The sequence below is a fragment of the Camponotus floridanus genome, unplaced genomic scaffold, assembly GCF_003227725.1.
Source record: "Camponotus floridanus strain SB8 unplaced genomic scaffold, Cflo_v7.5 scaffold1, whole genome shotgun sequence".
Classification (NCBI taxonomy): Eukaryota; Metazoa; Arthropoda; class Insecta; order Hymenoptera; family Formicidae; genus Camponotus; species Camponotus floridanus.
Window position 1 is genome coordinate 2786377 of NW_020229214.1, and position 12698 is coordinate 2799074.

At 37.7% G+C, this 12698-nt stretch overlaps 1 protein-coding gene across 9 annotated transcripts in view; it reads right to left on the reverse strand.

Moving 5' to 3' along the window:
- Positions 1-12698, reverse strand: part of LOC105250434 (nucleolysin TIAR) — a 403479-nt gene that overhangs the window by 133407 nt on the left and 257374 nt on the right. Inside the window, exons 1-2 of one of the 9 annotated variants that reach the window (XM_025407565.1) lie at positions 6911-7131; positions 3885-4338 (exon numbers count right to left, since the gene is read on the reverse strand). The exons of 6 other annotated variants lie outside the window; for them this stretch is intronic. In XM_025407565.1, the coding sequence (XP_025263350.1) occupies positions 3885-4062 (178 nt within the window). In that variant the 5' untranslated portion in view covers positions 4063-4338; positions 6911-7131. Of the gene's footprint in view, positions 1-3884; positions 5258-6910; positions 7132-12698 lie in introns of those variants that run through there. 2 more of the 9 variants (XM_025407541.1, XM_011256533.3) reach the window with 2 other exon arrangements.

Here is a 12698-nt window from a genome sequence, read left to right on the forward strand (position 1 = left end):
CGAGTGCGCCTGTGAATAATTAAGTGTATGGTAGCACTTACGATACACTCGCACTTGCCTTGAAAAGCGTTGGTACACATAGAATATTTCATGAGATTTCGCAAAATGGGATAGGTGAACATTCGCCCGGCAAAGCTATTTTTACATTTAAATATTTGTATTGAGAGATAAAATATATAAAATATGTAAAAAAAAGAATAATTGCACATACCATTTTAACTATTGAATAAAATATATTTCTGTTTTTAGATTTCGTTTTATATTTTAAAGTGCCACACACATATATCTCTGCAAAAGGTTTAAATTAAAGATAATAATTAAAAATGTTATATTTAATTTTACACACGTCATTACATATGAATCTCCATATTATCCTTGATAGCAGTAATTTTGTTAATAATTTTAAACTTGTGATATGAAAAAAGATAATTGTAATCATACAAAATTAATTTGTAAAATTAATTATAGTAGATAATTATTCACTTTTGCCTTTACGCAATTATTTTTTATTGCGCTTTGACAAAAAAATCGACGAGCTGACATTTTAGCATACGAAATTATTTTTACTGCTATGATAATAATCGATGACTAAGCCAGGGCAGTAGGCCTTTTCAGAGACGTATAACAATCACAAGCAGATTAGAACCGACAGCCGTGCTACAACGACAAGGTGTGTCGCTGTGAAAAACTCCCATTGAGAAAATAAGTAGGCCGGCGCGAGCGTGTATTGAAAAAGTTTGCAGACATTTCGTTTCCTGTGTTTTTCAACCGGTGCAACCGATGTGCATTCAATATTATAGCGAATCGCTACAAATTCTTTTATAGATGAATGACGATTCTCATAAATTGTAAATTATTCTTATACGAGTATGTAATTTTGATTTCACGCATACAGCTTACAACAAAAATATCATATTTTTGTAAAGTAGTATTGTCATCAAAAATTTTTTACGATTTAATTTTTTTAAATTCGAAATTTAGACTTTGTTTTTTATTATAATACATGAGCACACACACACACACACACACACACACATTAATAGGATAGGATACATGTGATATTTCTTGTAGAAGTCTATGAAAAATATTAATAACATAGCAAAATTATATCTCTATTATACTAAAATTTAATCATTTTATCTCAAAAATAGAAACATCTTGTTACGTAACAAAATTCTCGTACAATTGATGAGCAGCAACAATAGATCTGTGTAACTATTTTCACCGAAAAATAGAAGTAATCAAAATGATATTTTCTATTTATCAATGTGAGAGCACGACATCTGCAAATTAGCGCAATTCGTTTCTCGGATATCACGACTCATCTCCAGCCGCGTTGGAACCGGACCGACGCGCGCAAAGTAAAAAGATTGATGACGTGTCCCCGATCCGTGTATATACCATCGCGAAACGGGCGATGCAAAATCTTTCATGACTCGCTAATGTTTTGTAACAGTTCTTGTTCTGGCACAAACGTTGATAGATCGTTTCATTGACCAGCGACGAGATGAAGCTCGTCCGTCGTCCGCGAGAAGAACGATCGGCGCGCGATCGAGACGTGATAGAGATGAATGAAAAAAGAGCGAAGGGAAAAAGCGAAAAAGAGATAGAGAGCGGTAGGGAATGAGAAGAGAAAATCGTGGCAAGCTTGGTGAAGCGATGGATATAACGCAGAGTATATCTGCCTATTATTCACGCGCGAGATAGGTCGAGAAGTGGGGGTTGATCTAGCTCGATCTATGAGAGCCCGGGGGTGAGGCCAGACTTAGAAAGGTGGGTTAGGGGTTCGTGGCGAATTCTTATAAATCAAAACAGACACGCTATCCCGTCTCATAGGGTGTTTCCACCCTTTCTTACGCCGGCATCTATGCCTTCTTACTTCCTTACCTGGCCGACTGTTGGAAGTAAAGGGAAAGGAAAGAAATAAAATATGACAAGAGGCGCGAAAGGGAGAGAGCAAATGTCGGAAATAATGTTAGAGGAAAGAGAAACGTCGCTCGACATCTCGGATGTTGATGTATTATTGAGTTTGTCGCGTATTATCGGTCCCTGTCCAGTATCGTTGACAAGGGTGCATGTCAAGAGAAAAAAATTGTTAGCTCGAGATATCAACGCACGAAAAATGAGAAATATTTATATATTAGATCCACAAATACTGACAAATGTACACGTGACGGATGTAAATTAAATAAATTATTTAAATATAATTTTTTTCGCACCATCGTCCTTTGAACTTAATATGTCAGATTGAAAGAGGAAGAAGAATATCGTTATTGAAATTGTAATTTATTTCTTTCTTTTCATTTAAAATAATACCATTGGTATTGGACTTTTAAAGTAGAATAATTACACAATTTAAAAGTGTTGTCTTTTTAATAAAAATATATAAATTTTCGTTTGTCTGAAGACTTTTGCGCCAGATATTAAAGAATATTCCTCTCTAGACATGTTATATCTATGTGACGTGGGATCGGCCGCCGCTATAAGAAGTCCGCTTCGAGTTATATTACTAAGTATCAGTATTAGCCTATACCGCGCGGTATTATATATATATTATAGTAATATTCGCCTTTGAAAACAGTTTACTACGCGCATTGCCGCGGCATACGGTTATGTTCCGTTTTCAGAATGTATACTGCACTCGCATGTACGCTGTTATGCCGCTATTTCTTTGAATAAGACATCAGCTTTGGACGTATTTGGGTAGTGAATATTTAATGTTATCGATATTGCCTTAAAAGTCGTTTGTGCGAAAACAAACGTGGAGCTATTATACATTAGACGACGCCTTACCTATTGCATGAAATTGATTCAAATTTCTCAAAAATGTCGCATTTAGATTTTATCTATCTCGTTAAAAATGCAACTACAATCTCGTGCTGGACTGCGCAGGGAAATGCGATGGCATCGTGTTATGAACAGCGGCATTCTCGCGTTACACTAATGCAATTAAGGATATTATAATCCTGAATGTGTAATTCAGTCCGCATGACATAATTATATCTCCCTGCTTATATGACGCAACGTAATAAATGTACGTAAATATATTTGCCCGAAATATAGTTTCGCATATCTCGGGCTAGAACAATCGTTGCGCTTGTCCGGGTATGTTAAAATACGCGTGTAATATTATAGTTGGCACGAAGCGATTTTTGCCTGGTAAATCGTCTTGATAATGTTAACAAGATCATTGCTGTTAAAACCATGAATTTTTTTACACGTTTCTTCATCTAATCTCTTTTTTTTTTCCTCTTTTTTGCACGTGCTAATCTTTATCGGTTCGAAACATGCAACCGGAAAGATTCTGCCATTAACTATTCGAACGAGCTCTCATATCTTAGTAGGGATGGACAACGATTTGGCTATTTCTGTATTCAGCACCTAATATCTTATAACTGACATTAGAACGTGTCTTCTTATAGAGAGCACTCGTTTAATTTGCATATGATTTATTTCAATGAAAAATCAACTAGAGATATATTACACATTTATTTATAGAATACTATCCGCATGTATATGACTTTTATTCGTGTATACGGCCTTTTTCATCGTAAGCTTCATCGTAATAATTTAATCATTATTTAATTATAATCAGTTAAAATTTATCTTTCATGTATTGGCACTCGGTGCAAGAGATTGCATCGAGTCGTAGAAATGTTCCGTGAAACAATTATCCCGCGAGATGCGTTATTACACGTCTTTCCCGCGATTCTTCTCCGAATCATCCCTAAATTCACCCCTAAGAAGACTGGAAGAAAAATTTAATTGCTGAAACGCGAGAAAATCGAGGGAATCGAACATCTGCAATCGCCATTCGCGTTACCGGAGCGCCAGTCATACAAACGGAGAAACAGAAACATAGAAAAGAGGAGAAGAAAACTTACGGGGGTTCTGGACGTGCACAGGAGACGGAGGGTTGGTTCGCGTGACGACGGCCGGAGGAGGCATCTTGGCGTGCAAGGCGGCGAGGCATGAGTTCGCCACGTCGTAGATGAGATAAGCACCGTAGTATCGGCCCGCACTGCCCATTTTCAATTTATTCTTACCGGGCGCAACCGCCATTTTCGCGTATCACGGCCGCAGATACAACCGCATCCACCTGGGGCGCGCCGAATTACCGCTTCTCTCATTCAGCGATGATCGATTATTTTATCGGATCAGGAAACACGCACTGGATCATCGTGGGTCTCAATCTTAAGAGCGTCCTCATAATAAATTCTACAACTGTCGAAGCGATGCGATGCACACGTCATTTTTTTATCGTCCCGCCGTAACATGAATTTCACATTCTCGTTAGGGATAATGCGGAGTATCTTGCAAAGCTCGGAGGAAAGATGGCTTTCGAACGTTGAATACAAATTATGAAACCGATCGTGGGCTCCTTTCATAAATATGCATTAAGAATTAAAACAAAGGAAGAAAAAATGTGGACTCAATGAGCTTGCCGTAATGTAAGCGCGAGATTAAGTATTATATTAACACTAACTTTATCAACTTATCACTATATTTCCCTTTTTCTTTACAAAGAAGAACTCTCTTTCTTTCCAAGATTCCTTCCACAACAAAAACACTCGTGAATATTAATCGATATTAACTTTTTTTTTTCCCGCGTCGAATCACCGGATCAAAATACTGATTACCTTTCAAGACAATGAGTGAATCATTAATCCTGCATCGAACGATAGATTAAATAACCGACATTGCTCGCGGATCACATGCACGGCAGTTCGATTCTCCGCAACCACGGCGAATACCACTTGGAACTAATTATCCGGACGAGCGCAAATATTCGGTCCTTGCATTCTCGTGACGAAGCGCTGGAACTGATTTCGATACTACTCCTCCGAGCACCGAGGCCTCGATACACCACGACGGACGGTCGGCGGTCGGGATCGGTGGGCTGGGCAGTCGAACGGAAACGGTGCGGTTCCGCGGACCGGAAGCCTGGACCGGAAGCGTCACGAGTCAACGGGCGCCTCGCTGATTGCGCGCCGCGGTCGCGGCCAGATAAAAATGTATTCGTATGCCGTTTACATGGTCGGCAGTCGATTGCACCGCGAATATACGGAGTCTCGCGATTTCGTAATCCGATGTGAAGCTTCGCGGCGATAAAATTGTATTTCGCGCCTGGCGCCAACGAACGGTCGCGTTTAATAAACGTTACGTTGCGCGGCATTCGACTGAGTTTTTAATTGGCGAGCGTACCGCCGCGCACTGACTTCATATTGGAGCAATAGGAATAACTACCGCCAGCGATATATTATCACGCCGCCGTGCTTCCCGGAAACTTGATACCAGCGCTATATAACAATAGGCGAAAATGGGTCGCTTTAGTCGGTCAATTTCGCAGCGAGTTTACCGCCGAGTTAAACTGATTTACTATTAGATATTTATAAAGATATGGCGTAGTAAGAACAACCGAGCGATTTAAGTAGCTTTGGGAGTTGCTCCGATGCTAGCAGTATTAATGCGGACACCTTCTATTGATATTATTATAAACGCAATAATTTACGGATAATTACATAGTCGAGATACTTTTGAAATTTTGCACAAAAATGTGAAGGATTCGATGTCGATATTTTTGCTACGATATAAAATATAAGGCGGATCATTAAAAATTCAATTAAGACCATAATTAATGATTGTAATTTAATATTACGAGAGTTAATATTTCAGGAAAGAATGTAACAATAATAATAATAATAATAATAATAATAATAATAAACGTGATAATTGTAGTAATAATGATTATGTGTGTATAATAATGGTGAAAAGCTGCTAATATGTTTGTTACGATGTAATTTCATATTAACGTCTTTATAAATTTAATCATCTTTTATCTCGCTGAGAGTTGCGGCGCTAGAATTATGATGCGCGATTCATGCAAAATTATGGGAATCGTCTGTATTGATTTTCAAAGCGTTACAATATATTGTTCAAATTTTAAGTAGTTTGGCGGTAAGCCAAACGATCTCGTCTATAAATCTGTATATTTGTTAACGCCGCATTTGTTAATGTTACTTATTCGCATTGCCTTTATATTAGTCTCTCTCTCTTTCTCTCTCTCTCTCTCTCTCTCTCTCTCTCTCTCTCTCTCTCTGTCGCTTTATTCGTAAATTGCTTCCAGAATTATCAAGAGATTATAAATGTTAACGGACATAAAAAATGGCAAAAAGAGATTTAAAATTACAATGTATTTTTAAATTTATCGTTGTATTAACTGATAATATATAGCACTATAATCGCTCGGTATTAAAAAAAGAATCGATTTATATTTTTAAAAGAGACCCGATTTTTCATCACGGTGCACAATTAAATCCATAAATTGCATTACAATACTGCAACGAAAGTAGTACAATTTTAACGAGTTTCAAGGATTACAAATGCATAGTCAAAATCGCATTGTAATGAAAAGCTTGAAGAGTCTATTGAATCCAAATGTAATAACACAATTTCGAAACAATAATCGCCGTTATCTGAAATTACAATATTTTGCAGCGTACGATATTTTATTTTAGCGGAGCACTTTGACAACAAAGAGTTTTTGTTTCTACTTTGACGTGCGTTATAACCAAGGCACAAAACAGGCAATATTAATCCGATCCGAATAGTAGATGCGCTTTGTGGCGCGTACAACTGTTGCGCCAGGCAGACGCAACATCGGATTGCCGTATAAAAAATGTAATTGCAGTCCCAAAATAATCCGCGAGTTTCCCCGGCTGTTTGTTTCGCGGCTGTTTTTCTATCTACCGCGGTCGTGCGTCCGTCCCGTCTTCAATAATTAATACGTTCATATCCGGTTATATGCGGATGCGTTCTATGCGCATTCCCTATGCATTCTCCCGTCGCGCTCACTCTATCCAAATGGTCATCATCGCCGGATCCACACGCGCCGTATGCTGATCATTACCAACTGAAACCAGCGCTTCTGCAAACAATGGGCATCGTCGTATGGTCATGCTTGAGCTATCGCGCCGCGCAATTATTGGAATCGATTATCCATCGGATGGAATTGCGGCGGCTTGCGGTCGGATCGCGCGAAAGTCGAATGTACGGATCGTACTGCGGACGCACTTTGGATTCGTAACGGATCTGCGATTAACGAGATTTCATTGGTTTGTTCGCGTTACGAGAACGGTCGAAGGAGCACTGCGTGTGTAGGCGTTTCGCTAACGCTATCATCGGGCCTCCAAGATACACTCGTGCTTATCGCGTGTGCATTATATGCGTAAGGCCGTGCGCAAATACAAGTGGCGAAACAATCGCGAAGAATTAATTCCAAGCGCGCCTTGATCTCCTTTTTCTTTCGATCGTTGAATTTTGAAAAAATAACGCGAGAATAAAATGTGAAAATGAGAAGAGCTTTATCTTGCGCGGTACACAATCGTTATATTTGCAAGAATATCACAAGTTGGAGTAAAATAGCAATAAACTACACGGCGTGTCCAAATTTTTATTATTAAGTTTGTCTCAATGTAGGTCGACTTATTTTATTCCACAGTTTCGTGTGATATTGTAGAATATGCACTTGCAAATGTATGATGTGACACTAGCAACAAATACAAAGTTTTCTAATATAAACTTTTCTATTTTCCAATGTGTAGCTGTAAATAAAAAATCTCTTCCTTCATAAAAAAACTTTACAGTTCTAAAGCTATGAATAAATAAGAAAAATTATGTGCTGTGGATATTTTTTTAGACGAAAGAGAAACCGAATAAATACTTATTAAAATGTACTTCGCGCGGGAAGAAGAATCATCATACATTATTAATATATACATGACGAAAGTATCTAATTAATATTTTTAATTCGTCCTGCAAGTATTCCATATTTTATGAGTGCACACGGTGTGCGTCTCGGATTTATAATAATAAAATAATAATAATAATAATATTTTTATGTGTTTGTATTCTTGCAAATTTCCATATAATAATCCTGCTCTCATAAAAATGTTTGCAAATCTCAGGTCGAAAAATCCATGAAAAATATTGATTTATCCATTGTCAACGCACACGCGCACCCACACGTACGCACAATCGAGGCTTAATGTTACCCCTTACATATGTATAATATATACTTTTTCTTATCTCTCGTTTTTACATTTTATCATATCTCAACTCTGCACGCACGTCCGCTTTCGTCGGGCTCGTCGCTCCATTCTCGCGCGCCTGTTTCAGTATGCACGTCGGCCTAAGTACGGCTCTTCGTAGGCGTGTCACACGCTCATCGTCGGTGGTGTACGGACGACGGGCATATCGTATCGCACACGGAGAAACGACGCGGCTCGGTTACAACGCGAACGTACCGGCGACAATGGCACCGGCGGGACGCGCGACAGGAAGGTGGCCGTATCAAATGCTTAACAGTCTACACAATGCCATGTACATATAACGATACACGCCGGTCGCTCCGCAAGCGCGATTGTTGGCGTACCGGGCGCGAGCGCACATTGTTACTTCCGTCGTGAAACGTTTGACCACGAGCGCTAATTTCGCCGGGAATCGTGAATCTTGAACTGTCTGCTATATGCGCTTCAAATACATGTTTCTTATATTTAGACACTTTTTTCCTTACAATAGTGGCGATTTAAAACGAAACGCGTTTTAACCCTTTCGTACCTCCGAACATATATATCCCACCTAAGAAATAAATCATAACTTTTAAACAAATAATCTTATCGACTTTTACCTCGGCTTGTTTTAAAGAAGAATGTTCAAGCTACATGTAAAAAAATCGCGCACTTGAAAATGTAATGTGTTTACAATAAAATATAATTAGTTAAACTTTGCAAAAAAAACTCAAACTTTTAGAGAACGAAGATTAACTGTATATTAATCGAAAAATCATAGAATTTATGCGTTAATTATAAACTTAAAGTTTTATTTAAATGTGATTACAACTTTATTATGAGAAATATTATAATATTTATATGTGTAACCAAAGTAAGGTGACGCGTGCGACAGGCATCCAAGTTTTGCGGCAGATGCGCGGCTTGCAAAAAAAGTGTATAACAACTGCATAATAACGCTACAAATTGAACGTGTGTGTGTGTATGTTCAGGAAAAAACATAATATATATTTAAAAAAATAAAATTTAAACTTATATTTTAAATATATTGATAAGCTTTTCATAGTCGCCATCTTGAATCTGCCATTTTAGATTTAAATTTGAATGATAAATTTGGAATCATCCCCAAAAACCTATAAAACTGTCTTCATATAAAATACATCTTTTTGGGGAAAATCAGAGGTACGAAAGAGTTAATGAAATTGGCGCTCTTAAATAGAAATTAATCCTTCTTGTAGAAAAAAGAAATACGAGAATTGAAAATGTATCGATCTAAATAAAGTGTTTATGGTAAAAGTACGAAAAGAGTGAACATACGAGAAGTCTTATAAAAATATCACTTTAGCGAATTGAAAATTTTTAAATATGTTGAACCTTGTTTATAGCTGTGACATTTTACTGTCGCGGATACTCTATGATCATAAATGCATAGTGATTAATATATATGATCTGTAATGTCCAAACATTACATATAGTCATCAGCAGATTAAATGAAAGCGTAAATGACGTCAACATTGTTCCGAAATTAGATGCACACAATGCCCTGTATAAATACACGTGCGCACGTGAACCAGGGACATTGTTATTCCCCGGTGCAACGCTCGACCACGTTACAACGCTAATTTCAAAGCGTGCCGTTAGCAAGTTGATGTAATTTATGATCGCGAAATATAGACGTGATCAGAACATTCGTGCGTAGCGTTAACAAAAGATACTTAAACGATGTAATCGGATAAATGTAGCTGGAATTATCGTGTTTTTTTACATGTTTCAACGAGAATATAAAATAACATATCAGCGTTTGTCTCTGTAAAAGGATGATAGAAAAACAACACCGTATATTTTGGAAAACGGAGTTATCATCCTCGTTATATATCACCCGCTTTAACAATTTAATCTATGTGACACATTTACACTATCGTTACACTAAGCTGATCATAAAACAATCTTTAATATCCATTATCTAGAATCGATATCAGCACGATATCTCGAAAGTTTCGAAGGCCACTTCGCGTTACGGTGCATTTAATTGCCAAATGATCGTTAGAAAGACTATGAGACCACGAATTAATGTCATAGATGCATTTATCGGCTTGGAAGGCAGACGGTGAATATAGGCTAATGGTTAAAGTTGATTATATTACCAGTCACAACCAACGCTTAAGTGGTTAACAAGACATTGTCTTTGCGTAATACATATTAAACTGAAACAAAGTGTGTGTGTGTGTGCTTGCTCGCGCAATTCGTGGTTGATAGATGCGAAATTTTTTATTAATATTGATTTCATTCTTATCCATAAGAAAGTATTAAGTATTTATATAAATATTCTCTCAATTACAATATTCATTTACATAAAATTAGCTTTACCGTCGAAGAACTGTCGACCTGTAATTGCAGAAAAATGTCATAAATGTCGCAACAATTTTGACGAATTTCAATAAAAACGTAATTCTATTTCTGCGTTTCCTTCCTGTGATTCTATCTATTTCGTTGAGCGTTAAGAAATATTTCTTTAACTGCGTAATACTTTTTTACCCCTTTCTTTGCTACCCTTTTTTATCTAACTTTTTTACCACCAGTTGCTCTCGGGGTTGCGCTCCTTTCATATCGGATTGCATAAACGTCTTTCGAAGTCGTTACAAGGCCGCTCGCATAGCTCTACAGATGTATTGTTCTCGGATTCTTAGATACGAATACACTCGTCCCGTACGTATGTTACAATTCTCACGAGCGTGGTGTCTCGCCTGTATTTCCTCCAGAAACTTCATCCCCAGACTTTCGCACGTATACGTATCCACTACTCACCACTTACGCGAATACACTCAACAGGTTACTGCGCCCACAGAACTTACTGCTACGGTGTATTCAGCCCGATTTCGTTTTGTTTCTGTAATATAGTTCGCGTTTTCTAAAGGTGAACAGGACGATTGGAAAAGTAAAAGTAAATGGAAAAAGTTGGCGCCGACAGAATTAGAGAAAAGCAAGGGATTCACTTCCTGTCCAAGCTAAACGGTACCCGTCCAAATTAAATAAGAGACTTTTATTAAGCGACAATTTATCGTCGATTCAGGCGTAATCAGAGTGAGTTTCCGTTTGTATGATTGTATAGAAATATTAAAAAGAAATAGTGTTATAAAAATAATTACGTGAAATTATGGAAATAATATATTACGTTTTTAGTTGCAATTATCTTTATCGTATGATTATTATACGGAAAAATAATTTCTATGATTTATAGTACATATAAATATATATCTTTTTTCTCAAAATTTCTTATTTATTTCCGTCTAAAAATTTGCATCTTGTAATTTCAGCAACTCTACGTTGTTTTCGTATCCCATTTGACATAAGACCGTACTATAACTTGATTAACATCACGAGTGCTGATACTACGCATTTAAATCACAAATGCAAAATTCCGATCGATGATGATAACAACGGGTAGAGGAAGACGTCGAAAATGGAGTCAGTAGAGATGGTAATTGAGCATTGGTTACAGATTGCGAAGAACCATGAGAACGGAATGGTAGGGCGAAGGAAAACCGGGTACAGGATCGAAGATAGAACGGGGCAAAGGTAGAAGAAGAGCGAGTTTCGCATTAGGAGTAATAGGCATTATCTCCATCGATCCCGGCTCACTACCCTGCTTCTACCACCTCGCGCATCACCCACCATCTCCCTAGAGCTGGATGGGTGATTGGTTCGTTCGAGCTAACCGGAGAAAAAACGCATGGGAATTCTACCGGCCATGGGCATGGCGGACAGCATCCTGATCGCGAAATGCGGGTAGAAACTTGAGAAGAATCAAGAGAGGACATATGTTATTAGCAAGACGCTACACGTGCCTCATTCAGAAATGTCAAAAACGAAAAAAATGGTCATAATTATGCTTTTATGGAAAATAATTTTTCGTTAATTATCGAAACTGTGAATAAAATCAATTTGCATTATTTACTACAATTTTTAAAAAATAGGCACAATATCTCTAATAATATTTACCGCGTTCCATTTTTGATAACATTTTTAACCTAATAACAATTTAGACTCTTGATAGCATCATTTATTTGTAATATATAATAAATATCGAATGTTATAATCAAAATTTCATTAGTTTTGCGAGTGAAACTCACATCTAATTTCTACGAAGTAATTAAAGCATAGGTTGCCCGATTTTACAATTCAACTCGAAAGTAGTTTTCGAGGATCCTGCAATTCCGTTCTATCAACAGCAATAATTAATCAGTATAAATTAGAGCATGTCGTTACATAGAATTTCAAAGTCAACGGTATACGGAGAAGCGTGATACTGTACCGTAGTTTTTACGGTAGTTTTACTACTTTTCCATCGCTTCGTCGTTGCGGTGCAGCAGGTGGAAGAAGGATGACGGTGACTAATTGTCGTAAAGGCGATCATGATACGTCCAGCCTCGTAAATCTGATTGGCTACGCTTACTGATCCCGCTCGCAATCTTGCCAGCAAGATCGCTCGACGCCACACGTACGTCGTTCGGCGCCAAATTCGGGTCGGAATTTTAGATTCATCGAAATCGCCTGCAGTCTTTTTCACAAAGATCGAAAGATATAACGTTCCTTGACGAGAGGTGTCGTTGAAATAAGGACGGGAGACAA